The following is a 27,269-nucleotide window of genomic DNA, read 5'->3' as shown; positions in this document are numbered from 1 at the left end:
CTTGTGGGATCAATGTTAAGTGTCTCCTACGGGTGGCGGCTGCTTCCAAGTGGCAGGTATTTGCAGTGGCGAGGAGGAAATGGTTCCTTCCGTGCAGTAAGCTGCTGAACACACATTCCTTGTTGCAAAGAGCGAGCGGCCGTGAAGAGCAGTAGAGCAGCATCTGTGCAGTGTCTGCTCCATGTGCATAGAACATCACCCCTAACGGTAATGTTTTATTAAAGATGTGAATAAGGCTAATGTGTGGCGTGGGAGCAGCCTTTAAAAAAGTGTAATAATACTTTTAAAAGTACTTTCCCAAAAAACCCAGAATCGTTTCTGTTGGGATAATTCAGACTGAAATTCCCAGGTGTAAAAAAAAGAGAGGTTATTTATGTATGCCACTACTGCGGCCTGTATTTTGTAGGCCCCCAAATGGAAAAAGAGTGAGGTCTCAACTAAAGAAGAATGGCAACTTAAGCTGACGGAATATACACAGCTTCCAGATCTAACATACAGAATAAGAGAACAAGAAGAACATATGTTTAGAGAAGATTGAAAAATATTTATTGAATATATGGGGGGGGGGGAGTTGTGTACCCTTGGAAACATTGGTAGCATTTAGCAATAAGGTAAATTCAACAGTGTAAAAAAGTTTTGATGGATGTAATGGAATACTGAATGGTTTGCTTTATGTAAAATATGCAGGGATTTAAGATATGCAAAATGAACCACGGGAAGAGAAGAAGGGAAGTCATTGATATTTTAAGGATGTTTAAATGAGTATTTTAAATTGTAAAACAATTTGTGTGTGTGATAATAATAATATGTTGCTGAATTTTGATTTAGAAATGAACTAAAGCTGTAAGTTTTGAGAGATGAACAATTGAAGCAATTAATAGTGCAACACGTGAAAAAGAGTTCCTGCATGGAATGCACTATTGGGGCCAGAATCTTTTTCTACAGAATACTTGTTAAAGACTTTTTATAATTTGTCCTGAGTCTGTTGGAATGGGGAACTCTTTCAAGCTAGGGATTCAGAGACAGCCTCTGTTCCAGCTTTGCATGCTATATAGAGGATGTTTGGGAGATTCATAGAATCATAGTGTCTCCAGAGTTAACTTCTCTCCCCAGTATTCTACCACCTCAAGTTTGGGTCACAAATATTTAAAAGTAGTACATTGCTACTTCTGAATAGTTTGAGGGTGGTGGATTAGAACAGTTCCAAAAAAGCTTTGAGGAAATAAAGGGTACTGGGGGAAGAGATCAAGAGGAACAAATGGAGAGAGAGCCCCGTGAGAACATTTAGTTTCCCTATGGTAGATCCTCAAAACGAAGTGAGGAAGTCTTTTAGGAAGCTTGTGAAAAATTTTGCTGGGTGGCATAAAAATAAGAGAAATTGTCCAGAGCAAAATGTCATGGTGGCACCAGCCTGTTACGTACCAGAAAATGTTCGTGACTATGTATTCTGTTATGCATCCTTAACCTCATATTTCCCTCCATTAGCATTCACCTCTGCTAGTAGTACTTCAGTAATTACTGTGGCTGGCCAATATATCAATACAGTGGTACCTTGGGTTACATATGCTTCAGGTTACATACCCTTCAGGTTACAGACTCCGCTAACCCAGAAATATTACCTCGGGTTAAGAACTTTGCTTCGGGATGAGAACAGAAATTGTGCTCCGGCGGCGTGGCAGCAGCAGGAGGCCCCATTAGCTAAAGTGGTGCTTCAGGTTAAGAACACTTTCAGGTTAAGAACGGACCTCCGGAATGAATTAAGTACTTAACCCGAGGTACCACTGTATATCATCTAAAACCGGTTTGAAGGCCATATCATGCCCTCAGTTGCAGTGGAGGACCATTGTCTCATTGGCAGTGTTGAAATAAGCAGTTAATTCAGTTGGCTTCGGTACACAGAGTGGAGGAGGAAGCCATCTTGTTCTTTGCATTAGGCTGCAAAATGCCTTTGGCCAGTCCTGTCTTACAGTCCTGTTAGGATTGCTTCCATCAGTGAGATTCTTAGACCAGCGGGAGCAGAGGAATGAAGTGCAGGCAAAGGAACGCTGGCTGAGACAAGACTAGCCTGTGGGGGGCTTTTCTATGGGGAAAGGCAAAATCCAGGGCCAAATTGCACAAACTCCATTGCATTTTACTTTTCTCCCTGACAGTTTAATCTAAAGTTGAAAAGCAGCTTTTAAAAACGAAGGACGGGTGGGAGACTGTCCTGCACAGCAAAAAGAGACATGGGAGCTATTTACTTTTCTCCTTTGTGCTATTTTTTCCAGTTGGGGAAGCCCAATAAGCTGTTTTTCTCCTTATACGGGTGGGGAACAAATGGGGGCCTGTTCTTTTCCACCTGTGTGATGAAAAGCAGCTGGGAGGCAAATTTATGGCATGGGGAACAGCCCAAAGGGAATGAACAGCTTATCAATCAATCAATCAATCAGTCAGTCAGTCAGTCAGTCAGTCATCAATCATTTTATTTGTATGCCACCTTTCCAAAGTTAAAACCATGCTCAAGGCGGCTTAACAACATATAAAAAATTACATAACTGCCAACAGTAGTCATAAACAATAAACACAACAAACAAAGCTGATGCTCTGCTCAAGACTGTAGTCTTCTCTTTCAGTTAACACAAAACATCAGAGGGGAGATTATATACAGCTGCTTGCTAACTTGTCATTTGGCCCTTAAGAGAATTGGCTATGAGAACAAATCCCAAACCCATACTGAAATGGAATAATGAAGGAATAGAGCCAAGTCTGCTCACCCCCAGCTAGCATGGACGATGGTCAAGCATGATGGGAACTGTAGTCCAGCAACATTTGAGGAGCCACAGGTTTGCCACTCGCGAACATAACCTTTACTCTGAAGGGAAGGGGAGTCATTTTGTGGCTGGGGTGTGGATGGTGGCCACAGGATGAAACATCTTGGGTTGTTTTGGTAGCACCATGTTCCTGAAGTGACAAAATTTGCTGTACTTAGGACTTTTGCTCTCTGAGTTGTTCCGCTGTTTCTAGGCGGGGTTGGAGCTGGTGCCAAGGTAACTTGGAAGTACTTGGCGCCTGATCTGAGACACAAATGTGACCACAGACTAAGAGATATATGCTTCCCTCAGCCTTTCACCTACATGTACTTCCCCATGGGGCTTTGCTGTTCATTCTAGTTGCACTTTGGAGAGGAAGGCTTTATAACATTCTGTACATTTTGCCTCTGGGGCTGACACTGTCAACAACTTGGCAAGGCAGTGGTCACCAACTTTCCAGTTTACAGGTACTCTTAATGCAACATTACTGAACTCCAGTAAATGTAATTAAATTAAATCTGATTATTGCAAATGTACATTGAGTTTTACATATTTTAACTGGATTCCAATAATTTTTTTTTAGCAAAAAGCTGGTGGAATTCTCAACAGCAGGGTGGGAAGCATTAGTGTTCTTATTCTATTGTTCTCAGTGTGACAGGTTGCCTCTCTTGGTAGGACCTGGCAATTCTCCTGTAGGATGAGCCAGCTCTGCTGCCATCTGAGATCTGCACCCAAGTGAGAGACTTGAGAGATCCTGATTTGTCCTTGTTAGGCATATAGATATTGATGAGATGGAAATGGTTTGAATCTTCTGCAAGCTTTTTGACCCCTACAATAGGGTGTATGCTGTTGTTGTTGACAAAGTTATTGATAATTTGGAATAAAAGAATAATACTTGAGGGCTGTTCTATATCCAGATGTGCTGATTTTAAACCCATTAGTGGCCAACCTAAAAAAGCAAAACAAATCCTTACTGTTCATTTGATTTGACTCTGAGAATTGCAGATTTCAGGCAAAGTAAACAGTAAAACATTTTAGTTAGGTGTTGGTCTCTGTTCTGAATGCTTTAAATTTTAAAATTAATTGTATATTTTCATTTTCAGTGTATGTTAGACTAGTCTAACTCTGGCCATTGTTTTACAGATAAAAATATGAAAAGGGGTCTCCAATATGGATTCTATAACTCAAGAACAACCTTACACAACCAGGGGATGTGGGGTGCTAAATAACACTTGATTTTTTTCTTCTTATTTCACAACAGTGTCTTCCAATTGAAATAACAAATACCTCTTGTTTCAGATACGACAGCTGCAGAGCACTCCAAATTTTGGAAATTTGGGGCTGGCAACCCTAGATACGCACGAACAAACTGCAACTGCTTGTGGATCCACAAAGGTAAGATTAGAGTGCAGCATTTTGCAAAATATTTCAGTGCTGTACCCAGTGCTTTTTTTCTAGGTGCCAGTACTCACCATGAAGTTGTTACAGTAAGTGTCACACTTTATAACAACGAAAAAAGAGGTGCCGGTACTGCATACACTTGAGTACCTCCTTTAAAAAAGCACTGTTCCTTGGAATTGTACACAGTTTTCTTTGCGGCAGCAAAAAGGCATTCTAGGTTAGTCCAATCGCAGACCCAGTGTTTCCTTTAAGAAGGCTGCAGCTGCTTCTTAGTCACCTCTTCAGACATAAAGAATTGTGCAGATCCTCTCAGGTGTTTAGGTCAGCAGAAGGGACCCCAAAGGGAAGAATTTTAATTTACCTCTCACAGAGGAAGTCATTTGGCCATTGCTCTCCAAAGTACAGTATTGACAGGCATTTGAGGTTGATTGAGCAGCTATGAACTAGGCAGGAAAGTGAATCGGACTGGACTGGCTTAAAGTAAAGGTACCCCTGCCCGTACGGACCAGTCGTGTTTGACTCTAGGGTTGCTCTCCAAAGTACAGTATTGACAGCCATTTGAGGTTGATTGAGCAGCTATGAACTAGGCAGGAAAGTGAATCGGACTGGACTGGCTTAAAGTAAAGGTACCCCTGCCTGTACGGACCAGTCGTGTCCGACTCTAGGGTTGTGCGTCCATCTCACTTAAGAGGCCGGGAGCCAGCGCTGTCCGGAGACACTTCCGGGTCACGTGGCCAGCGTGACGAAGCTGCTCTGGTGAACTGGCACCAGCGCAACACACAGAAACGCCGTTTACCTTCCCGCTATAAAGCGGTACCTATTTATCTACTTGCACTTAGGGGTGCTTTCGAACTGCTAGGTGGGCAGGAGCTGGGACCGAACGACGGGAGCTCACCCCGCCACGGGGATTCGAACCACCGACCATGTGATCGGCAAGCCCTAGGCGCTGAGGTTTTACCCACAGCGCCACCCGCATCCCCTGGACTGGCTTACAGACAGGGAAATAAACCAAATGAGATTTATTAGCACTCAAAATGGAATTTGGACACTTTTAAAATGGAGGTCAGAAATGTCAGGTCTGCTGCCATATGCCAGACTAACCACATCCTTTGGGCAAGAATCCCTCTTTCAACCTGTGTTCGGGGCTGTGAAAATGCAGTGGACTATCTACAGCCTCAGAGACTTTTTACATCTTTCCCAAGTCAGTCAAGGACTTGAAGCCCTCATGGTGCCAAAAACTGCCCTTGTGGGTTAAAATGACAATTTAGCAGTAAGTTTCTCTTTGACTGTTTGACTTGGCCTTCTTGGTTGATTGATGACATGTCAGTTTTGAAATCTCCCTAGGCAAGCGTCTTTGCCCTTCTCTTTGGCTCCAGTTGTCTGCCCCTCCTCCGTGTTTACTGGAACATATTAGTTTGCCCCAAAGTTGCTTAATTTCTGTGCTGATGCCAGCAGAAGACCAAATTATGTGGTTCAGATTTTTAGGTGCAGAAATTAAAATCTTTCCCTATTTTAATATATCTAGTATCTATATTTTATTCCAACAGGACTTTGGGAACTGACTGTTTTTAAAGGGAAGGGCTTTAATAGTGCCATCCTGGTTTTATTATCTTATTAATAGTGCCATCCTGGTTTTATTATCTGCTGTTTCAGAAGCCTCCATGAAAATGAAACTGTCATGCACTGGAAGCTTGCCTGACCCCTTTGCTTTTTCAGTTTATACCATCTGGTTAAATTTGCCCTCCTTGGATGTCTTTTTATTAGCAGCATTGATTTACACTGTTTTAATCATCTGCTTTAGTGTCTCTTTTCGTTCTGACCAGTTTATTATCATTCTAGTATTGTTGTTGTTTTTTAAAGAGAATTTATTGTTAGCTGCCTTGAGCGCTATATTTCCAGTGGAAAGTGGAATATAAATTATACCACTCAATAATATCTAAAATAATCAAACTGAACAGAACAAAAAAGTAGTTTGAGAAATCAGATGTCAGAAATCAAAAATCAGATCTAAAAGGCAAATCACCTTTTAAATCAGATGCCTCCTATTTGAAAGCGGGGAGATGGCAATTGTGAAGGAACAGCAGTCTTGGCTGGTACTGTTGCACAGGAACAGTGTAAAAATGTTTGGCTGGTATCTCTGGTAATTGTGTTTTTCTTTTCTTCTGCTTCCACTTTCCTCCAGGGCCTTCTCCATTTTGTGAGGATATTGTAACACTGGATTCAAATGTCTTAAGCTTCGCCTTAATCATGCTTTAGAGACAAGAAGGACATGAGGAGCCCCACAAGGGCAACCATCATGGGTCCTACACAGCTCGTGGCACAGAATCATGGGAAGAAGGCATGTGCTTTTGGCATGGAGGAGAAAGGGTTTGCACTTTTCCATGGCTCAGAGATCCCACCTGAGCACATAGGTGAGACCCAGACCCTTGTTTCAGCCACTCAGTGCAAATGCTTTGAGTGGAGTTTAGACTTGAAATTTATATATTACACCAAACAGGGTGACAGACAGAAGTAGTGGAATTAATCTGCCCTGGACCACCTCAGATTGAAAGTGTGTGTGTGTGTGTGTCATTTCTTTAAATGCTTCCTCGCAATTTTTGTTTAAAGTGCACAACTCCCTGCAGGAAGTAAATGGTGGAGAGAAACGTTTAGCCGTGAATAGGGCCTACTCTTGAGTAAATACACTTGAGTACATTTGAATACATTTGTGTCTAGGTTTGAGAAAGTGATGGGGGAACTGTGGGAGGCAGAAAGAGAGAGAAGCTGGAGATATGCTTGTTCCCCATTTACTTCTTTTTTGATGTTTCAAAGGCCTGCATTAACAGTTTGCCCAGAGGAACAACAACAAAAAAAAATGTGTGCAGCATAGGAAGCAATGGGTGGAATTCAATGCTACTCTATTACGAGTGTTTCTTCTGCACAAACATTTCAGCTTCCTAGATGGAACAAGCCCTTGTCTCCTTGTCTGGAGCCAGTGTGGTGTAGTGGTTAAGAGCGGTGGACTTGTAATCTGGTGAACCGAGTTCGCGTCTCCGCTCCTCCACATGCAGCTGCTGGGTGACCTTGGGCCAGTCACACTCCTTTGAACTCTCTCAGCCTCACTCACCTCACAGAGTGTTTGTTGTGGGAGTGGAAGGAAAAGGATAATGTTAGCTGCTTTGAGACTCCTTAGGGTAGTAATAAAGCGGGATATCAAATCCAAACCTTTTTCTCTTCTTCCTTCCCTCACATACTCTTCTGGGGGTTCTCCCGACCCCACTCCCAGCCAGTTTCGGGGCAGACAGGGCAGGAAGGGGGGGGTATTTTGTGCAAGCAGAAGTCCTTGCTCAAGGCTTCTGCTGACAGGATTCCTTAGGTGAATCCCACCCAATGTATTTCTCAGCCATTCATAAAAGCTATAGCTGACTTCAGCTATGGAGGAAGGAACAATGCTGCCCTCTGGTGACTGGTCCACAGAAAAAAAACTGAACCATGTTAGGAGAGCAAACCTTTTAGTTTAAAGTGTAATTAGTGTAAAATTCCAACGTATTTTGCCCTTCCTCACACTCCACACTTAGCTCGGGGACCCTCAGAGCCTTAAGACCGTATGGCATTAACAGTAAGTGTGATGGGACGATGAGCTGCTTGTGCGTAAAATGCAAGTCCCTCAGAGTTTGATCAGGCTTTCAAACCTCTGCCTGTGACGGAGCCCCTCCAGCATGGCTGCGTCAATCACTAGTAGAATCCGAAAGTGGCTGCTTTCGGAAACGTTTCCAACATAAAAGCTCCTTAACGGAAACACGTCGTCTGGCCTCTCGGCGTGACAGTTTCCGTCGAGGTGTGGGTGTCCCTATAGGAGGTCCTGAGACCTCCCCACTGGTTTCGCTTGAAGCGTCTCTGAGCCATCCCTCCGACTCACTTTCCCTTGGAGTTCTTGCTCGCCCTCTACTGGTTCCCTCTTCCGCTGCTACTGCTCTCTCACCCTCAGTGAGCCTTTGCACCTCCGGCGCTTTAGATGTCAGTTCCCTGACATCCACCTCCCCTCCAGGGCCCCCTTCACCCCCTCCCGTCTCCTCTCCTACTGGCGGTGAGGAGGTAAAACCCTTGAAAGAACCTCCCTCATCTTCCGACGTCGCGAACACTTCCTTCCACTTGTTGCTGTTCCTACTCTCTAGGTACTCTTCGTCATCAGAGTCCACTCCCTCTTCCAACTCCGACTCCGCGAACCCTTCCATTTCCTCTTCCTCATCGGTGGTGCCGAAATACTCCCTCCTAAACCTTGCTATCGGCTGAGGTTTCCTCGGGAACCTTTGATGGAACGTTTCTGTTAAAACCTCGTCATTGACTTCCTGCGCACTTACCCAGGTGTTTTCTGACTCCGGTTCCCCTTCCCACGCCACTAAATACTCCACCTGATTTCCCTTCCACCTGGAATCGAGGATTTCCGCTACATGGTTGCGGCGTTCCCTCTCTTCCAAGGCTGGTCCCCTGACGTGCTCCCCTTCACCTCCTCCCCTGTATGGTGACAGTAACGACCTGTGGAACACTGGGTGCAATTTCATGTGATTGGGTAATCGGAGTTTGAAAGCTACCGGGTTGACCTGCTGAATCACCTCAAAGGGTCCCAATCTTCTGGGCCTCAGTTTCTTACAACCCCCTTTGAACGGCAACCCTTGGGTTGACAACCACACTTGATTCCCCACCCTTATGGTTTCACCTTCCCTTCTGTTCTTGTCTGCCTGCTTCTTATATTGTGCCTTAGCCCTTTCTAAGTTGAGCTGGAGCTGCTGATGGATGGCTTCCATCTCTTCTACAAAATGTTCAGCCGCTGGGACGCTCCATCTCTCCCCTCCTTCCCCTGGAAATGCCCTGGGGTGACACCCGTAATTAGCCAAAAAGGGACTCATCCCTGTGGACACATTCTCCGCATTATTGTAGGCAAATTCTGCCAACGCCAACTTTTCGACCCAATCATTCTCTCTGTCATTGACATAACACCTAAGATATTGTTGAAGAATGCCATTTGCCCTTTCCGCCTGCCCGTTGGTTTCAGGGTGCCGGGCAGTTGAAAAATTGACTTCCACGTGTAACAAGCTCATGAGCTTCCTCCAGAACCTGGAAGTAAATTGTTTGCCTCGATCTGAGATCACCCTCAAGGGAGCCCCGTGCAACCTAAAGATATGTTCCACAAACAACTTCGCCGTTTCTTCCGCTGTGACTGCATGTGAGCATGCTACAAAGTGGCACATCTTAGTTAACAGGTCTACTACTACCATGATGGCTGTTTTCCCCTTGGACCTTGGCAGATCCGTCATAAAATCTATTGATATCGCTTCCCAAGGCCGTTCTGGTGTGGGTAAAGGTTCTAATAACCCTGCCGGCGCCCTTCTTTCCCCTTTGGCTCGCTGACATTGGTCACACCCTCTTACATACTCCCTTACATCTTCCCTCACCTTAGGCCACCAAAATTCCCTGGTAACCAACCACATGGTCTTGTGTTGCCCAAAATGTCCCGCCGTGGGGCTATCATGCAACTGCTTGAGTACTCTCCCCCTCAATTCACCTTCGGGTATATACAGTGCCCCTTTGTAATACAATGCCCCATTTCTTTCCTCAAAACCTCCCGGGCTCTCGCCCTCCCCCCTGAGACCTCTGAGCTTATCCTGGGCATATTCATCATTTTCCGTTTCCTCCACCAGTTCTCGTTGCCCCACCATCGCCGCCCCACACACCCAGCGGTCCTCCGGGATGACATGTCTCTCTTCGATCACCCCCTCCCCTTCCCAATATTCTGGTTTGCGTGAGAGCGCGTCCGCCCTGACGTTTTCTGGGCCTGGCACATAACAAATCTCAAAGTTAAATTTGGAGAATTCCTGTGCCCATCTCACTTGTCGTTGGTTGAGCACTCGAGCTGTTCTCCAATACTCTAAATTTTTGTGGTCGGTGCACACTTGCACCTTGTGTTGTGCCCCAATTAATAAATGTCTCCACCTCCGGAATGCTTCGTGAATGGCAAGTAGTTCCCTGTCATACACCGTGTAATTCCTCTCGGACTTATTCAGCTTCCGCGAGAAGAAGGCACACGGTCTCCACTCCGACGCACTCCTCCCCGGTTGAAGAAGGACCGCCCCTACCGCCCGGTCGGATGCATCTGTTTCCACTCTCATGGGTTTTCGTAAATCCACATGCAGAAGTTGTTCTTCCGAGGCGAAAGCCCTTTTCAGTTCTTCAAAGGCTCGATCCGCCTCTGCCGTCCAAACAAATTTCTTCTTGCTGCTGAGACAGTCGGTGATGGGCGCCGTCAAGTGGGCAAAGTTCTTGATGAACTTCCGATAAAAGTTCCCAAATCCCAAGAATCTTTGCACGTCCTTCTTGGTCTTCGGTGTCTTCCATTCCAGTACCGCTTGGACCTTGCCTGGATCCATGGCCAATCCCTTGTCTGACAAGCGGTACCCCAGGAATTCCACCTCCTTGGTATGAAACTGGCACTTCTCCAGTTTCACCCACAGCTGGTTGGCTTGCAGCCTGCCCAACACTTCTCGAACGTCCCTCACATGCTGTTCCTCATTTTCCGAATACACCAACACGTCGTCTAAAAAGGCCACACAATTCTTGTAGAGCAAAGGTCCCAGAACGTGGTTTATAAAAGCTTGAAAACACGCGGAGCCCCCTTGTAGACCGAAGGGCATAACGAGGTATTCAAAGGCTCCCAACGGGGTAAACATGGTGGTCTTCCATTCATCTCCCTTCCTTATGCGTATCAGATTGTACGCCCCCCGCAGGTCCAGTTTTGTAAAAATCTTTCCCTTCCTTACTCTGGTCAAAATGTCATCAATTCGGGGCATAGGGAAAGCCAGGGGCTCCGACACTGCATTGAGGGCCCTGAAGTCACACACCAGTCTCGGTTTGTCTGTGTTCTTTTTGTCCACAAAGAACACTGGGCTGCCCCCCACCGCTCGGGACTCTCTGATGAAACCTCGCTTCAAGTTTTTGTCAATGAACTCCCTCAGCTCCTGCATCTCCCTGTCTGACATGGCGTACAGCTTGCCTACTGGGAGTTGGGCCCCTGGGAGTAGGTTGATTTGACAGTCAAAGGGTCTATGCGGTGGCAGTTTGTCTGCTTCCCTTTCGCTGAATACGTTGCTCAGATCTGCGTATTGCGGGGGCACCTTCCCTTTGTCCATCACTTCCATCCCCGCTAGGGTGACTCTGTCTCCTCCCGAAACCTTCCCCTCCTTGCAGTGTTCTAGGCAATGCGCTGACCCAAAGGAGACCACCCTCTGATGCCAGCCCACTAGCGGATCGTGTAGCGCCAGCCAGCTCATCCCCAAAATGATGGGCGCTCCTCCCAGGATGGCCACATTGAACGCTATCTGTTCGGTGTGCCTTGCCACTCTCATTATCATCGGGACAGTCTGTTGGCTAACTTCTCCCCCCAACAGCTCTCTGCCGTCAATCGTAGTCACCTGCAAGGGGTTACTTAAAGGGATAGTCTGTATCTGGTGCTCAGCTGCAAACTCCTTACTCATGAAATTACAGGAGCTGCCTGAATCCAAAAGCGCCTTGACCTTTAGTGGGTGTCCGTTTGGCAGTTCTAGTAACACCTCTATCACTAAAGCGGGTCTGGGGGGTTCTGGCATGGGCACTTTCATTGCTCTTTGGCCTGGCTGCTGTGCCCCAACGGTGGCAGCCAGGCGTTGGCTTTTACTTGCTCCTTGCCTTCCTCTTCCTTTCCCCCAACAGCTCCTGCCATCCCTTGCCATTCCTTTCTTTGTGGGCAAACTCTGGCAAAGTGCCCTGGCTGTTGGCAGAGATAACATCTCTTGGCGCTCTTTCCCTCCTTTTTCCGCCCTTCACTGGGATTTGAAACTGCGCGCGCCCGCGCTGTTCCAACTTCCATCGGCTCTGCCGGCGGGAAAGGTGGCTCTGGAATGTCTGGAATGCGGAACTCCCTCCAACGGTCTCCTTTCCCTTCCCGCTTTTCCATAGCCCTCGCCTCCTGGCGCGCTCCTATGGCCAGCGCAGATTTGGTTAACTGGTCCATAGACTCCGCCCTGGGGCCCCGGGAAAGCTCATCTTTGACGGTTGAAGAAAGCCCCTCTTCGAAAAGCATTTGGATGGGCTCCGCCGATAGGTCCCACCCCAATTTGTGAATCAACATGGTAAATTCAGTCCAGTACTCACGGACAGATCTGCTTCCTTGCTGGCAAGCCATTAACTGCCTTCGCACCACCCCCTGCTCAATATCGCTGGAAAACATCAGGTCCATGGCACGAAAAAACTTCCTCGTGTCCTTTAAGATCTCATTATTCGCTGCCATCAGGGGTCTAACCCAATCTTTCGCCCCGGATTCGAGATGGCCAATCACATACGCCACTCGCGATTCCTCATCGGGGAAGTCATCAAACTGCAAGTTTAGAGCGTATTGCATCTCTGTTCTAAAGGCATGATAGTTCCTGGGATCCCCCCCGAATTTCTGCACCAATCCTGGCACCTTTCTGGCGAGCGGGGTGGTTTTCTCCTTTCCCTTTTCTGCATCCTGAGCCCTCCTCTCCTCAAGCCTCGCCGTTTGCAGCGCCAACTGGATCTCCAACGCCCTGTACCTTTCTTCCAGGCTTGGACCTCCTCCAGCTGCTCCTGCTTCCCCGGTTCCGGCTGGATTGCTCATGATGCTTCTCCCTGCACAAGCTGGCTTTCGGTGACTTTCGGATTGCTGTGATGGGACGATGAGCTGCTTGTGCGTAAAATGCAAGTCCCTCAGAGTTTGATCAGGCTTTCAAACCTCTGCCTGTGACGGAGCCCCTCCAGCATGGCTGCGTCAATCACTAGTAGAATCCGAAAGTGGCTGCTTTCGGAAACGTTTCCAACATAAAAGCTCCTTAACGGAAACACGTCGTCTGGCCTCTCGGCGTGACAGTTTCCGTCGAGGTGTGGGTGTCCCTATAGGAGGTCCTGAGACCTCCCCACTGGTTTCGCTTGAAGCGTCTCTGAGCCATCCCTCCGACTCACTTTCCCTTGGAGTTCTTGCTCGCCCTCTACTGGTTCCCTCTTCCGCTGCTACTGCTCTCTCACCCTCAGTGAGCCTTTGCACCTCCGGCGCTTTAGATGTCAGTTCCCTGACAGTAAGGTTCTGGCAAGTCCTTTATTCCTGAAAGAGGAAGTTCAGGACGCTTCTGGTCACAGGGCTTGTTTGCATCCTTATACAGTTGTACCTTGTTTTGTGTCCAGTATCTGTTCTGGAGCCCTGGCCGACAAGGACACAGGGCAAAGCGCCATGTCTGCGCATGCATGAGCAGCAAACCCGGAAGTAACCCGTTCCGGTACTTCCAGGTTTGCCACAGAGGTTCGCCGGAATAGACGCTAGACGAGGCAGACGTTCGTGGAGGTATTACACATCTTTTTTAATTGTTATGTTTTATTGTTTGAATTGACTCTGAGAAATATTAATGTAACCCCATGGGCTCTAGAACTGTTTGAGAAAGACTTTGCTAAACTAGAGGAGGAAGAATCTGCACCCGCTTTCGGCCTAGGCCCTTACGTGTTTTTATGGGACTGAGATGTGGAGTTTCTCTGTGCTCAGCCTTATGTGAGGAAGGACTGCTATAAAATACCTTACGAGGCATGGTCTTCCTTTGTTTTCTGGATGAAATCTTACAGCCTCTCTTTCCCCACCCCTTTCATCCTTATCTGTGTTTACAGAAACGCCCCCTCTGAAACGGAAGAAGGGGCCAGCCCCCAAGATGCTTGGCAACGAGGTGTGCAGAGTGTGTGGTGACAAGGCCTCGGGTTTCCACTACAATGTCCTCAGCTGTGAGGGCTGCAAGGGCTTTTTCCGACGCAGCGTCATCAAGGGTGCCCAGTATGTTTGCAAGAATGGCGGCAGGTGTGAGATGGACATGTACATGCGGCGAAAGTGTCAGGAGTGCCGGTTGCGCAAATGCCACGAGGCAGGCATGCGAGAGCAATGTAGGTGACAAGAGCAGGGATGTGAGGCCAGAGAATATGTAGGAGCAATAAGGTCTCCTTATTGCAATATTCCATCTTATGCATAAAAATATTCAGTGACTATATGTTAATAGAATCTGGTGTATGCTCAGAAAAAGTGTGAAATTGTGTAATAATATTTGCTTAAGTTGAAAATATAATATTCCAATTTTCACTGAGTTCAGAGTGTGGTATTCAACCAAGTTTTATTCAGAGACCAATTAAAGCAAACAGGACTAGGTTAGGTCCATTGGGCAAGTTAAAAGATGGGCAATCTCAAGCAGGGTGAGGGGATGAGCAGGTAATTGCAAGGAAATATGAAGAGGGATAGATATATGAAGGGTAAATTAAGTGTAGCCTTTAAACGCCTTTAGGCAGCTGTACATACACAGTGGGGGGGGGGGAGAGAATCTTTCACAGCCATGAGATCTAGAAAGTTGTATTTAAAGGGGTGGGGAGGAGAGAGCAGAAAGTCTCAGGAGACTTGATTTTGCCCTGCATAATCTTTTGTTGGTGCATGAAATGTGAATAGGTTGCTTGTATAGGAGCCATATGAATAAAAGGTGAGTTTGTCAGTATAGGGCAAGCTGATGAGGTGGATGCCAACCCCAAATGTGGAGTTGCCACCTAGGAAACAATAAATGTTGAGACACTTTGCTTCCATCCTGCAGCATTGCGTAGGCGTCCAATGCTTTCACTAATTTAGTGATTGTGTACTTCGTATAACCAGCTGTCCCTTCACTGCTCCCTTTCTGTGCTGCCCTTTTAGGTGTTCTCTCTGAAGAACAAATCCAGCTGAAGAAGTTGAAGAAGCAGGAAGACGATCAGTCTCGGACGGTAGTTGTGCGCCAGAGCTCATTATCCCCCCCAAACACCCCTCCTAAAATGACACCGGAGCAGCTTGACATGATAGAAAAGCTTGTGGCAGCTCAGCAGCAGTGTAATCGGCGCTCCTTCACAGACAGGCTCAAAGTGACGGTAAAAGCACAGTTTAGGTGGGGCTCTGAACTAGAGGGAGAAAACAGACCTCGCCTACCTTCAGTAAAGCTCCTCTTTGAATAACTTAAGTTGGCACGTTCATCAAATTTTATGTAGGGGTGGGGTGGGGGTGGGGATATCCCATACTCAACGGGGATGGTGTCATTTTCTGATACAGTCGTACCTCGGCTCCCAAACACCTTGGGAGTTGAACATTCCGGCTCCCAAACGATCGAAAATCAGAAGTGAGTGTTCCAGTTTTCGAATGTTCTTTTGGAAGCCGAACGTCCGACGGGGCTTCCATGGCTTCCGATTGGCTGCAGGAGCTTCCTGCAGCCAATCAGAAGCTGCTCTTTGGAAGTCGACTGTTTCAGAAGTCGAATGGACTTCCAGAACTGATTCTGTTCAACTTCCCAAGTACGACTGTACTTCTCATTGATTCCTTAATTGCAGAGGGTTGGACTAGACCCTTGGATCCCTTCCAAGGGACCCTTGGATCCCTTCCAACTACGATTCTATGATTCTCATGAATCCCAAAGGGTCCTGCATATCCCAGGCATTAAGGCCCAAGCTTGTAGACCCTGGGAGGAGCTTGTTTTCACCTTAGAGCAGATGGGGTCAGAATGCTGATGCCCAATGGAATTGTGGACTTAAGGTGCTGACCATGGATCATGTGGCTTTTGGGGTTCTGGAATAACTAGCCATAGACTGCTGAACAGCAAAGAATAGTGGGGCTGTTTGGATTGGGTCTATATAAGAGATATGAGATGATGTAGAAGAAGTGGGATATTTCTCGTTCATTTCAGGAGACTTTTTGCTTTTCCCTTCCAACCTTTATCAGACTCTTTCTTCCTTTTCTCCCCATGGCTTTCCCACGAAAACTTCAGCCGTGGCCTCAGATTTCAGATCCTCTTCACCGCGAAGCACGACAGCAGCGTTTTGCTCATTTTACGGAGCTGGCAATCATTTCTGTACAGGAGATTGTGGACTTTGCAAAGCAGTTGCCAGGTTTCCTGGAGCTCACCAGGGAAGATCAGATTGCTCTTCTGAAGACATCTACAATAGAGGTAAGACCTACACCCTGCCGCTCTCATCAGAAGGAATAGCAGCTGTCACTGCAGTCATAAACAACGGTGACACCTGGCTGGTGAAAGCTTGTCAGGGCGGGGCAGAATGTGCCCAGCCAACGTGCCGCCCAACAGACTCCCGTGCCGCCCAACAAACCCTCGTTGTGCCCTACGGCCCCCACCCCACCCATGCCTAGCTACTGGCATCAGCCCCCAACTGAATGGCAGGCACCTCGATTGCCACTGCAAGAAGAGGCAGCTACAGGGGACCACTTTGGCAGGTGTTCCTATTGAGGTGGATGGGTTTGGTGTCATACCTGTAACAATGGCATTAAACAGTGAGTAAATTTGATTAATCAAATGTAGGAATTGCCCACCAAATTGTAATTTAGATAATAAAGATTTTTAAAATGCTCAGGAGCATTTTAAAGTCTTCATGTGACACCTGGTTCTTTGCTGAGACAATACTCTTCTACATCAGCTCATTTGGAGCTGTCCATGGTCCTGGTTGCTGTTTACTGGAACCTACCATGACCAAATTAGTAGTAAATTGATTTGTCTTGAGCTGACTGACTTTGACCTGACCTACTTAACCGGACCCAATTTAGTGTAACCTGACCTGCCTTGTTGTAATTTAACCTACTTAACTGGACCTGACTTTTGCCTGCCTTTTCCCTTGCAGGCCACAAATCCTGACATAGTAAGAAAAGGAGCAGGTCTGAAAATTCCCTTCTTTGAGCACTTAATTGGATCCATGCCACTGTGTACTATCTTACTGAGGGCTATTGGTGCAGGGATGTGTCCTGCTAGTTTATTGCCAGACGTTTAATGACTTCTGTTTCCTACATTTAAGGTGATGCTGTTGGAGACATCTCGGCGCTACAATCCTGAAACAGAATGCATCACTTTTTTGAAGGACTTAAGTTATAATCGGGATGACTTTGCCAAAGCTGGTGAGCTAAACACAGTTTAGAGTAACAAGGAGATCTTTTTTCTTCTTCACTGTGGGCAGCTTTTTTTTTTAATGCTGAAAAAAAACAAAGTCCAGACTCTGCTCCAAAAGAAGTTAGGCTCTAAGTGATTGAACTTGGCATTTTTATTCTCGGCTGCACCTTTTAATATGGAAATTTCCACTATGATTCATTCTATCCTGCTTTTGGAATTCCCAAGTGATTCCAGTGGGGTTTGATTTCTCTTGTACTTGAAAATAGATATTTTTTTTAGGCTTAAAGGGCTCTGTTTTGCTATTTTATTTATTTATTTAATAACATTTATGTACCGCTAAAAACCTCAAAGCAATTTACAAGAAGATAAAACGAGAAAATCAATAAAAAAATTACAGTACAACTGTACTTTAAAACATACAAACATTAAAATACAAAAGTTAGGACTCCTAGTGGTACAGCAATAAAACCGTCAGCACATTTGCAAAGCGAAGCAGGGTCTGGTATGGTTTCAAATGGGATGGAGAACCACTTGGGGATTAGACTACATGACTCGGGTCCCTTCCAACTCTACGATTCCATGACTCTACTAAAACTCATTAAAATTAAGCAGGACTGGCTAGCTTTTACAGTTATTCTAATTGGAACTAGTGTCACAGTGCTGTGAATATAAGGTAGCAACTACTGAACAAAAACATGGGAAAGAATAGAGCACCATTAAGATTCAAATGCCTTCAATTTTTTTAAAAAGTATTTTGCATTACATTAAAGAAATGTCGACTTTTAACTTCCTGCCTGCTGTCTTTTCCCCCCAGGCCTTCAGTTTGAGTTCATCAACCCCATCTTTGGATTTTCAAAGGGAATGAATGAACTGCAACTCAATGATGCTGAATATGCACTTTTAATTGCTATCAGCATTTTTTCTGCAGGTAAAAAGCCTGGGAGCTCATGTTGCTGAATCAAAAAAATAAGAGTTTGTATGTGGGAGCTTAATACCATTTTCTTACGAAGAAACACGCATAGATAAAGCATAGAATAAGATTCTAATGATGATGCTGAAGGATAATTTGTGCTGTGAATTAATGTTCTGGATCATCGGTCTTTGAAACATACCGAGAACCAGGTGGAAGTCTTGACATATATAACTTGTCAACCTCCTGAGTCTCCGAGAGCAGGAGTAACTCAGGAAAGAGTCCGCTGTGACAATATGATAGAAAAACAACCCAGTTAATATAATTGTTCTCATGGGGACTATACATCTGTTCCTAAAAGAGGGTTGAGAAGTAAAAGATGCTCATAAAGCCTCTGATGAAAAATAGGGACTGTGGAAGACATAGTAATCACTTTATGGCTTGGGAGTATTCCTATTTCTTCAGCATCCAGTGCAGTAGCCTCCAGATGTTGTTGAATTATAACTCCCATAGCTGCTGATCACTGGCTGGGGCTGATAGGAGTTGTAGTCCAACAGCATTTGGAGGGAACTATGCTGGTGACTCTTGTCCTATATTGTCAGGGGGGCAGGGAAGTAAGTCATCTTGACATGGATGTGTGAAGTGGCTTAGCTTTGGTTCACTTTTTGGAGTTACAGAATTTGGCTCATTGATTCTGTGCCCACCCCCAAGACCCAAACACCTAAGCCCCAGTTGTGTGAAAGTGTATAGAAATATATGAGTTGGGTGAGGAGGTCACAGTGAAATTGCTTCTCATGTTTTGTTTTCCGGATGCTTTAATACAGAGAAAAGTATTGCTGCAAGTAATTAAAAAAAAAATCTAGCCAAAGCTCAGCAGTTCTCCTCATTGTTAAACATAATAGCAGCCCAGAGTGGCTGGGGAAACTCAGCCAGATGGGCGGGGTATAAATAAATTATTATTATTATTATTATTATTATTATTATTATTATTATTATTATTTAAAGCAGGGTTAGGCAACCTTTGGCCCTGCAGATGGTGCCAAACTACATTTTCCTTCAACCCCATAGCCCCATGGCCAATAGTCAAAACTGATGAGAGTTATGATTCAAAAACATCTGTAGGGTCTGAGCCCCCCTCTCCATGTTTCATTGCACTTCAGAATGTTCAAAGTCCTTCATATATATGATCTCAATCTTTTCAGCTCTAGGAATTTATTTTCTATTGATATTTTAGTTTTGTTACGATGAAATAAAACTTGCTGCTACAACAATAACCTTATAAGGTTGAGGCAGCCTAGCTCATATTTGCTTCTTCCATTGTCACTGGTGGGAGTTAAATAATTGTTCTTAATGAACATGAATAAAACCCAGCAGGTGTGAGAAAATGGTTCACGTGACAGGAACCTGTGCATGTCTAAGCTGTAGGGCGCATGGACAGTTGTGGAGCCGGACTTTGGGAAGGGGCTTGGTGGATTTGAGTACGTATTTGGATTTTAGCCTCAGTCTGACTAGTCTGCATTCAGCTGCCTATGAACCTTTTGTCTTGCTTATTGGCAGACCGGCCAAACGTTCAAGACCAGACCCTGGTGGAAAGGTTGCAGCATACCTACGTAGAAGCCCTTCATTCTTACATTTGCATCCACAGACCAAACGTAAGTGTCTGGCTGAGTTCTGAGAATGATTGTATTGCCAAAAATATGTGTGCAGAATAATATTGTGATTAAAGTACTTGGGTTTTTTTAAAGTTGTATTGATTGGTCTTTTGGACTGCATGTCCAAATGATTCTGTTTGCATAGGAATCTGTCTTATCGTGAATCAGACCATTGTTTGTCTAATTCAGTAATAATAATAATAATAATAATAATAATAATAATAATAATAATAATAATACTCTGACTAGCAGCTGCTCTGCAAACTCACAAGCAAACATCTTTCCCAGCCCTGTTAGCTGAAATCCTTTTATCTGGAGATGCACCTGTGACTTTCTGTATGTAGTGCTGCTATTGCTATTCCTTTCCTGCTATCTAATATTTATTAAAAGAAACAGAGACGGGGCAAACATTACAGCTCTAATAGGGGCTTACTCAAAGAGTTCCCCTTTCTATAAGAGCTTGAGGACAGAAAGCAAATATGTACTGGAGATGCTTTCAGCTCCATTGTCACAGTAAGCCACCTCCTCCTCCTCATTAATTATTGATACCCTACCAATCTGGTTGGGTTTCCCCAGCCACTCTGGGCGACTCCCAACAGAATACTAAAAACACAATAAAACATCAAATATTAAAAACTTCCCTAAACAGAGCTGCCTTCAGATGTCTTCTAAAAGTCAGATGGTTGTTTATTTCCTTGACATCTGATGGGAGGGCGCTCCACAGGGCAGGCTCCACTGCCAAGAAGGCCCTCTGCCTTTTCAGCCACCATATGCTTCTGCTTTCTATAACAAGTTAATCTTTACATGTGCAGAAAATGAAGGTGGCCTAAAGGAACTGTAGTTTAGGAGATGCACCTACCGCACATTCTGTGACAGCTTAGACTCCCGTAGAGATGGGCAATCCTATATACATTATGCAGCCTTGTACAACCTCTATCTGCCTCCTCTTTATATGGAACTACCTATAGTCAGTTACGTTTGCTAGCACTGTCAACAGCTCCTCAAGATCTTGGGGAACCTTCCCTATGTGGAGCTGTCCAGCTGTCTTTTAGGCCAGGGGTGGACTGGCCTTCCAGATGTTGCTGGACTAAAATTCCCATCATTCCTGGCTATTGACCATGCTGACATGGGCTCATGGGCATCCAACAACATCTGGAAGGTCCACAAGTTAGACATTCTTGTTTTGGGAGATAATACAATTCTGATTCTGAACTGTAGTTGCTGGGGGATGGGGAGAGAGAATTGATTGAAATGTGCTGCTTGAAGGTCTGGAAGCTAACACAAGTCTTGAACAGGATTTTTAGCGCACAGAACATAATACTGTTTCTTGTCCAAGCCTCCTAGTACACAATATAATTGCTCCTCAGCTTTCTGCCCTGTAGTCCTTTGATTTTTGCTTTGTCATTTAACTCCCCAGTTCTTGATGGTACCATTTCCCCCTCCCCCCCAAAAAAACCCAAATACTAAGATTTAAATTCATTATGCAAAGAGTGCAAAGCAGTTCATGCAAATGTCCATGATTTGCATAATTTGTTCTGAGCAAGGAGCTTGGGGTTCTTTGGCATAGTGCATTGCAATCTATGAGGTTGCCGAGTCATTTTACAATTGAACTGATTGGCATAGGCTTAGATTTAACATTATTAATTACGCTGATATCTAAAATGCCTTGAAGTATTATTACCATGGGAGCAAGTCATTAGTAGTCCTGCTTTGCTGATGAGAAGCTGAGACTGAAGTAGAATTTTGGCTCTGACTGATACCATTGTCCTTTTGCATATGACCTTGCAGGATCATCTAATGTTCCCACGGATGTTAATGAAACTGGTCAGTCTTCGGACTCTAAGTAGCGTCCATTCTGAACAGGTGTTTGCTCTTCGGCTACAGGACAAGAAGCTGCCACCCCTTCTTTCAGAGATCTGGGATGTCAATGAATGACAGCACTGTCCCTGTGCACCAGCTAGCTGAAGCAACCCCATCCTTGACTGTTGCTAACCAGAAGCTGTCCTCCCCTCTCCAAAACACTGGAGCTCAGTGCAGAGGGCTATGGTCTTGTGGTTTCTTTGTTCTGAAACAATGCAGAAGGCAATTGAGATGGACCAGTTAATGCTTGAGTCTTTGATTTTTATGCCTTCCGGAAATGGAACAACTGAAACACCTCAACGTAGTAGAGATGACGAACCCACCCTAATAATTTCTCCAGTGGCTCTCCTTCTTCAGGCACTTATCTTGTGTTTAATTTCAAGGACCTGTCATACACACCCACACCCCCCCTCAGGGTTTCAGAGGCACGCCCCCATTATGTATCCAGTTTGTTTAGTTTACTGGGAGTTGTCTGGACTGAATATTCTAAATACATTTTCTCATTCATAGATGTTTCTGGCAATCTCGAGTAGTTTTTGGTTCTTGACGGATTTCCCCCCCTCAGAAACCTGTAACCATAATGCAATTTTGTTGACTTTTTCAAAGGGGCTCTGAAGGTTGGAAGGGAAGCTGTATCATAAGAAAACTCAGTGATATTTCCTTTCCCAACTCCTATCCCCGCCTCTCAAATACCACCACTGGTATTTTAGGGCCATTCATGTGTATATCAAAAATGCACAGGGAGCCATGCCCAATAACCAATCCCTGCTATGCAGCTGCTTCTAATGTGAAGGTGTACATCACATGTACACACAACATGCATTTGTGCAGCCCCATCCTGTATATGGATACTAAAAAGTAAGTCCTGCTGAGTTCAGTGTGGCTTGCATTCAATTGATTACACATAGGACTGTAGTCTCAATGAGCAATGTGTGAAGTGGCCCTTATAAAGTTTGTGAACTTGCAGATTAGCACAGCTTCAACATGGGACACATCTTACCTGTAGAATCTGCACTGAGCAGCATGCTTGCTTTATAACTATCAACCCTCTTGCCCACAGTCAGGCATGGTCTTGGCATAGTGGAGATCAGTGCTGTCCCTTGCCATACTGTTTCTGTGTAGATACCATTTGTTGCACCTGTATTCCTTTTGGGTTTCATAAACATGAAAACATGACAAATGATTTCGTAGAAGGTTGTGTCTATATGAACATGCCTAGTTCATTATTTTTTGGCTTGCGGGGAATGCATATTGTGCCAGGTGGATCAGAGGAACATTCCAAGGACACAAATCCAAGAGATTTGTGTGGTTAGCTCGGGATGTCAGCTGTATGTTCTGTCATGTCTTGTACTACTCCTTCAGTCATGTGGACAGGAATGATCTGCATGGGAAAGTATCTCTATGCCTGGACTCCAGAGATCAAGAATGTTCCCTGTCCTTGTTTTTTGAGCTATCTGTATGAGCTTACAGTGGGTGTGTATATATGTTGTAATAGTATCAAACATTACTTGGGTATCTGTGTAATGTGGGTACTGATGTCTATTTTTTGTATGAGAAGAGACACTTTGAAACAGGCAATTTGGAACAGAATTGGTAGAGTGGTGCTTAACCCTTATCCTTCCCACTGATTTTCAACTTCAACTCCCCTCCCTACCAGCCATTTCCTCTATAGAGTTCCAGACATAATGTTTATAAGGGTAAAATATGTCTCTGAACCCCCTGTGGAAAGAAAAGCAACTGGAGAACTGTTGCAGCAAAAAATGGCAGGTATGCAAAGAGTTAAGAACTTTCTCCCCTCCAACCTGGTTCTTCACTCCAAACTTGTCTTACAAAACAATCTTTTCCTCTGCTGCCCTAAGATATCTTCAGGAAGAAAAATATCAGTTTGCATGTGTGATCCAAGTTTACACTGAGAAAAAAAAGTGGCCTAAATCTATTTTGAGGTGTAGGTTTATAATCCTTCCTTCTCGTCTTTGAACATGTCAAGTTTTTATCTAAGGACTTTCCTTTAAAGTTGATACCGTTATAAATACGGTAGTTGAATGTTTTCAGCCTGGTCCTATGCAGAGTTAGGCACACCCAATCAATGTGCTTAAGCATACCTAAGTTTGCATAGAGGATTAACTTACTTGAAGAAAAACACCCATCCTTCTGTTTGCTAGAAGAAACAAATTCATGCCAGGAATTAAATCTGCGATTCCCTGGCACTGCAGTAGTATGTGCTTCCTTTGTTGGGATTTAAATCGCTTGCCCTGCAACCATCCTAAGAGCCTGGACCCATGAACCAATGTGATTGTTGACTGTAACAAGTGCCATGCCTACGGTGTCGGCCTTGTGTCTGTTTTGCACTTGAGGTTGGTCTCTTACCACTGGCCTTCACTCACTCTATAAAGCACTTGTAACAATTTGTAAAATCTGTTTTTTATATATAACTTTGCTGTTGCAATATCCTTTACGTTTAATTCTGTATTTTTGACTGTTTGCAAAATACTAATGTTTATGCAAAAAATTAAAACTAATACATCATGTTCGCTGTTAGTAAACGACCATTGTTAAATGTCTTTGGGTAGCGGGTTTTTGCTTTTTTTGGGGGGAGAGAACATGTGGCATCTCCTTTGGATTGAAATGGTTCTTTGGTTGCCCTGCTCGTGCTCATTATAACGCCTCTTTTAACAGCCCATGTCCCACATAGTAGCGTGGGGGGGGGGAGTTTGTCGCTTAACGCGGCTCCGGCCCGCTTTTCGACCCCTTCCTGCAGGGCCCAGCCGGGGGCCACGGCGCTCTCGAGGCCCTCAGCAGCGAGGGACTCCGCAGCGCCTCTTCCCGCCGCTTTCGGTTCTCGCGCCGCTTTCCCTGGTTGCGTTTCGCCCCGCCCTCCCCCTGCGAGCGGCTGAATGGTTTGGCTCTCCCACCTCCCGCTCCCCGCCCTCCTCCGGCTTGTTGGTTCGCTCCTCCCCGGGCTGTTGATGCGGAACTGGAGCCAGGCGGCTTTAAGGCTGGGGCTGAGCTGCGCGGTGCGCGACGAGGAGGCGGCGGCGGCCTCGTCTGACAGGTAAAGGCGAGCAGGCCTCGCGCTAACGGCTGGGAAGCGGATAATGGGGCGCCGCCCGGCCTCCTGTCTGTGACATATGCGGGGCTGAGAGGCGGCGAGGGTTTGTGGGGAAGGCAGAGGAGGCGCGCTCGCTTGCGTCGGGGTGGCGGCGGCGGCGGCGGCGAAGAGAGAACCGGACCTGCCGGCTGAGGCGGCGGCGGGATACGCAGCCAGTGGCGCCTGGGCTGAGGGGCTGCTCGGTGGAGAGCAGGTGGGCGCGCGGAGCTCGCGTGGGCCGGGAGGGGAGGGCGGAGGAGTGCGCGGGTGTTGGAGGGCAGCAGGCACGAGTGGGGGGCTCGGAACGGAAAGGCGTTCGGGCGGGGGGTGCCGACGGCTGACGCAGAGAAGGTGTGTGTGTGAGGAGAAATATTGGCAGGCGCTGGTGGATGAGGCGCAGCCGCATGGGGAGGGGAGCTGCCGGGGGGGGGGCAGGGAGGGATAAAGGGATAAAGCTTAGGGCATTAGCGGGATGCAGCAGGTACTGTGCCTGTGTGTGTTTATGTGCGTATAAATGGGTTTAGGAGGGCAGGTACTGGAGCAGTGTACAGCGGTACCTCGGGTTACATACGCTTCAGGTTACAGACGCTTCTGGTTACAGACTCCGCTAACCCAGAAATATTATCTCGGGTTAAGAACTTTGCTTCAGGATGAGAACAGAAATCGTGCTCCGGCGGCGCGGCAGCAGCGGGAGGCCCCATTAGCTAAAGTGGTGCTTTAGGTTAAGAACAGTTTCAGGTTAAGAACGGACCTCCAGAACGAATTAAGTACTTAACCTGAGGTACCACTGTATGTGTGTACTGTGTGTGTGTGTGTGTGTGTGTGTGTGTGTGTACACACACAAAAACACAGTATGTGTGTGTTACGTGCGTATAGATGGGTTTAGGAGGGCGACTGCCTGATGTTGGTGTGATTTGTGTGGCTTACGCCCCCCTCTCATCCCTCCTCTGGGTTGAGCTTGCGACGCGAAGATGCCCCGTCCTTGCTCTGTGGATCCATCTCTCCTGTCCTTGGGGGATGCGATACGGTTGCAGCTGCTCTTCTGGACTCGCTCCGGGTGGATGCTTGTCCAAGGTCACGAGAGAGAGAGATAGAGGGAAGAGATAAAATGCAGTTTGCGGCTGTCGTTGCTGTGACCAACTCAGCAGAGATATTCTTCGGCCCAACAACACCCGCGGAGGGGTCGTATGTCGTCCCCAAGGCCGCGGGGGTCGGCTTACATTCCACACGGAAATGAAGAGTCTGTCTTTGCCGTCTGTGCCTTGCAAAATAAGGTGTTGGGAGATCGATCTTGCTTGCTTCTGACTTGCATTTTTGGGGGTCGAGTTTGGCCAGCTGGAAAATTACAGCATCTATTAAGGGACTGTGGTTTTTGAAGCAGCTGGCCTCCCAGTGTTGAAACAATCTGAAAGAGGAGAATGTGTGCTTTAAAGAATGAAGGGTTGTGTGGTGACACATTGTAAGTTCAACTAATAGAGTAGCATCTATTCTGTACACATGAGCTCCTTAGATAGATTTCATTTTCCTGGTGATCATTTCTGCAATGCTTTTGGGCCCAAAACGCCCCAAAGTGGGGAACAACATTAACACATATTACAAAAGAAATACACAATAAAAGTAACATACTATAGATCAATCAAACAATATAAAATAGGATCAAAATTAATTTAAGAATGCCATTTATCTGTTAGGATCTGATCATCACTAGGTATGATTCCTTGGAGGTGGCAGAAACTGTCCATTCTTCATGGTTTCTTTGCGGAAGCAAGGAACTCATCAGAACCATCTAGCTGGCATTTCCCCCCTTACACAGCATGTTATTTATGTGTTTCTGATGTACAGTGAATAGTTATTGTCTTTAGTTATCCATATCTGATGGAGCCATTCACTTATAGCCTCTCAATAATTCTGACCAGAATAATGCACCCCCATCAAGTGTCTCCTTTTGTATGATAAAATGTTTGTGTGTTCTTGAAAACAAATACATTTAGGCTGTATATTAAACATGATGGGGATGTTGATAGGAAATTCTGCTAAGGATTTGCTTGCTGATGTTGCTGAGATCTTTAAAGCATATTTATTTAGATTTCTGTCCCATCTGTCTACTCGACATAAAGTGAATGACAGCATTTGTGAAAGACAGGCCAGAGCAGACAAAACTCTACCCCCTACTGGCTTAAGGACATTTTCACATGTGAGCCTTGGTAGTTTTTGTAATTGTAACACAAATGCAAAATACAACACTGGTTAAAATATTCAATTTTTAAAATTTGTATTAAGTGTTTATTGTGTATGTAAAATAGTTCACCAAGAGGCCCTGTAGTATGTAAAAATATTCTGAGACTTCGGTCATGTGTCAAAAACATTCTAACAGCACAACCCTCAACATGTCTACTGGGAAGCAAGCTTTATTGAATTCAGTGGAGCTTACTGCTTTGCTTTCCTGCATGTTTTGTCATTTTCAATATCTGCTGGAGCTCTTTCACCAAGAGAGTATTTACCCCAATCTTGCATCTAGGCATCTGGGGAATTCTCATTTTATCCTTTTAAACCAATTACAAACAAACATTAAAAACCAACATGGATTACTGCCTAAAGTGATTTGTATTTGACTTT

The 27,269-nt window shown here is 45.6% G+C and overlaps 2 protein-coding genes across 54 annotated transcripts in view; both read left to right on the top strand.

Annotated features, from left to right (window-relative positions):
- Positions 1 to 24,111, top strand: part of NR1H3 (nuclear receptor subfamily 1 group H member 3) — a 35,731-nt gene extending 11,620 nt beyond the window's left edge. The window contains exons 1-10 of one of the 5 annotated variants that reach the window (XM_081902012.1): positions 2,434 to 2,822; positions 4,089 to 4,184; positions 6,373 to 6,601; positions 13,869 to 14,135; positions 14,923 to 15,131; positions 16,019 to 16,198; positions 17,052 to 17,151; positions 17,958 to 18,071; positions 19,611 to 19,705; positions 21,494 to 24,111. In XM_081902012.1, the coding sequence (XP_081758138.1) occupies positions 6,460 to 6,601; positions 13,869 to 14,135; positions 14,923 to 15,131; positions 16,019 to 16,198; positions 17,052 to 17,151; positions 17,958 to 18,071; positions 19,611 to 19,705; positions 21,494 to 21,640 (1,254 nt within the window). In that variant the 5' untranslated portion in view covers positions 2,434 to 2,822; positions 4,089 to 4,184; positions 6,373 to 6,459 and the 3' untranslated portion in view covers positions 21,641 to 24,111. Of the gene's footprint in view, positions 1 to 2,433; positions 2,823 to 2,865; positions 3,257 to 4,088; positions 4,185 to 6,372; positions 6,602 to 13,868; positions 14,136 to 14,922; positions 15,132 to 16,018; positions 16,199 to 17,051; positions 17,152 to 17,957; positions 18,072 to 19,610; positions 19,706 to 21,493 lie in introns of those variants that run through there. The other 4 variants (XM_081902011.1, XM_081902013.1, XM_081902010.1 and 1 more) reach the window with 4 other exon arrangements.
- A 385-nt stretch (positions 24,112 to 24,496) lies between these two features.
- MADD (MAP kinase activating death domain) overlaps positions 24,497 to 27,269 on the top strand; it is a 78,901-nt gene continuing 76,128 nt past the window's right edge. For 48 of the 49 annotated variants that reach the window (XM_081900532.1, XM_081900531.1, XM_081900545.1 and 45 more), the window contains exon 1: positions 24,497 to 24,617. The gene's annotated coding sequence lies outside the window, so the exon portion shown is untranslated. Of the gene's footprint in view, positions 24,618 to 24,727; positions 24,868 to 27,269 lie in introns of those variants that run through there. The other variant, XM_081900513.1, reaches the window with a different exon arrangement.

Source organism: Podarcis melisellensis, assembly GCF_964234715.1.
Source record: "Podarcis melisellensis genome assembly, chromosome: 1".
Taxonomy (NCBI): domain Eukaryota; kingdom Metazoa; phylum Chordata; class Lepidosauria; order Squamata; family Lacertidae; genus Podarcis; species Podarcis melisellensis.
Note: the sequence above shows the minus strand (reverse complement) of the source record. Positions and strands in the feature narration are given on the sequence as shown.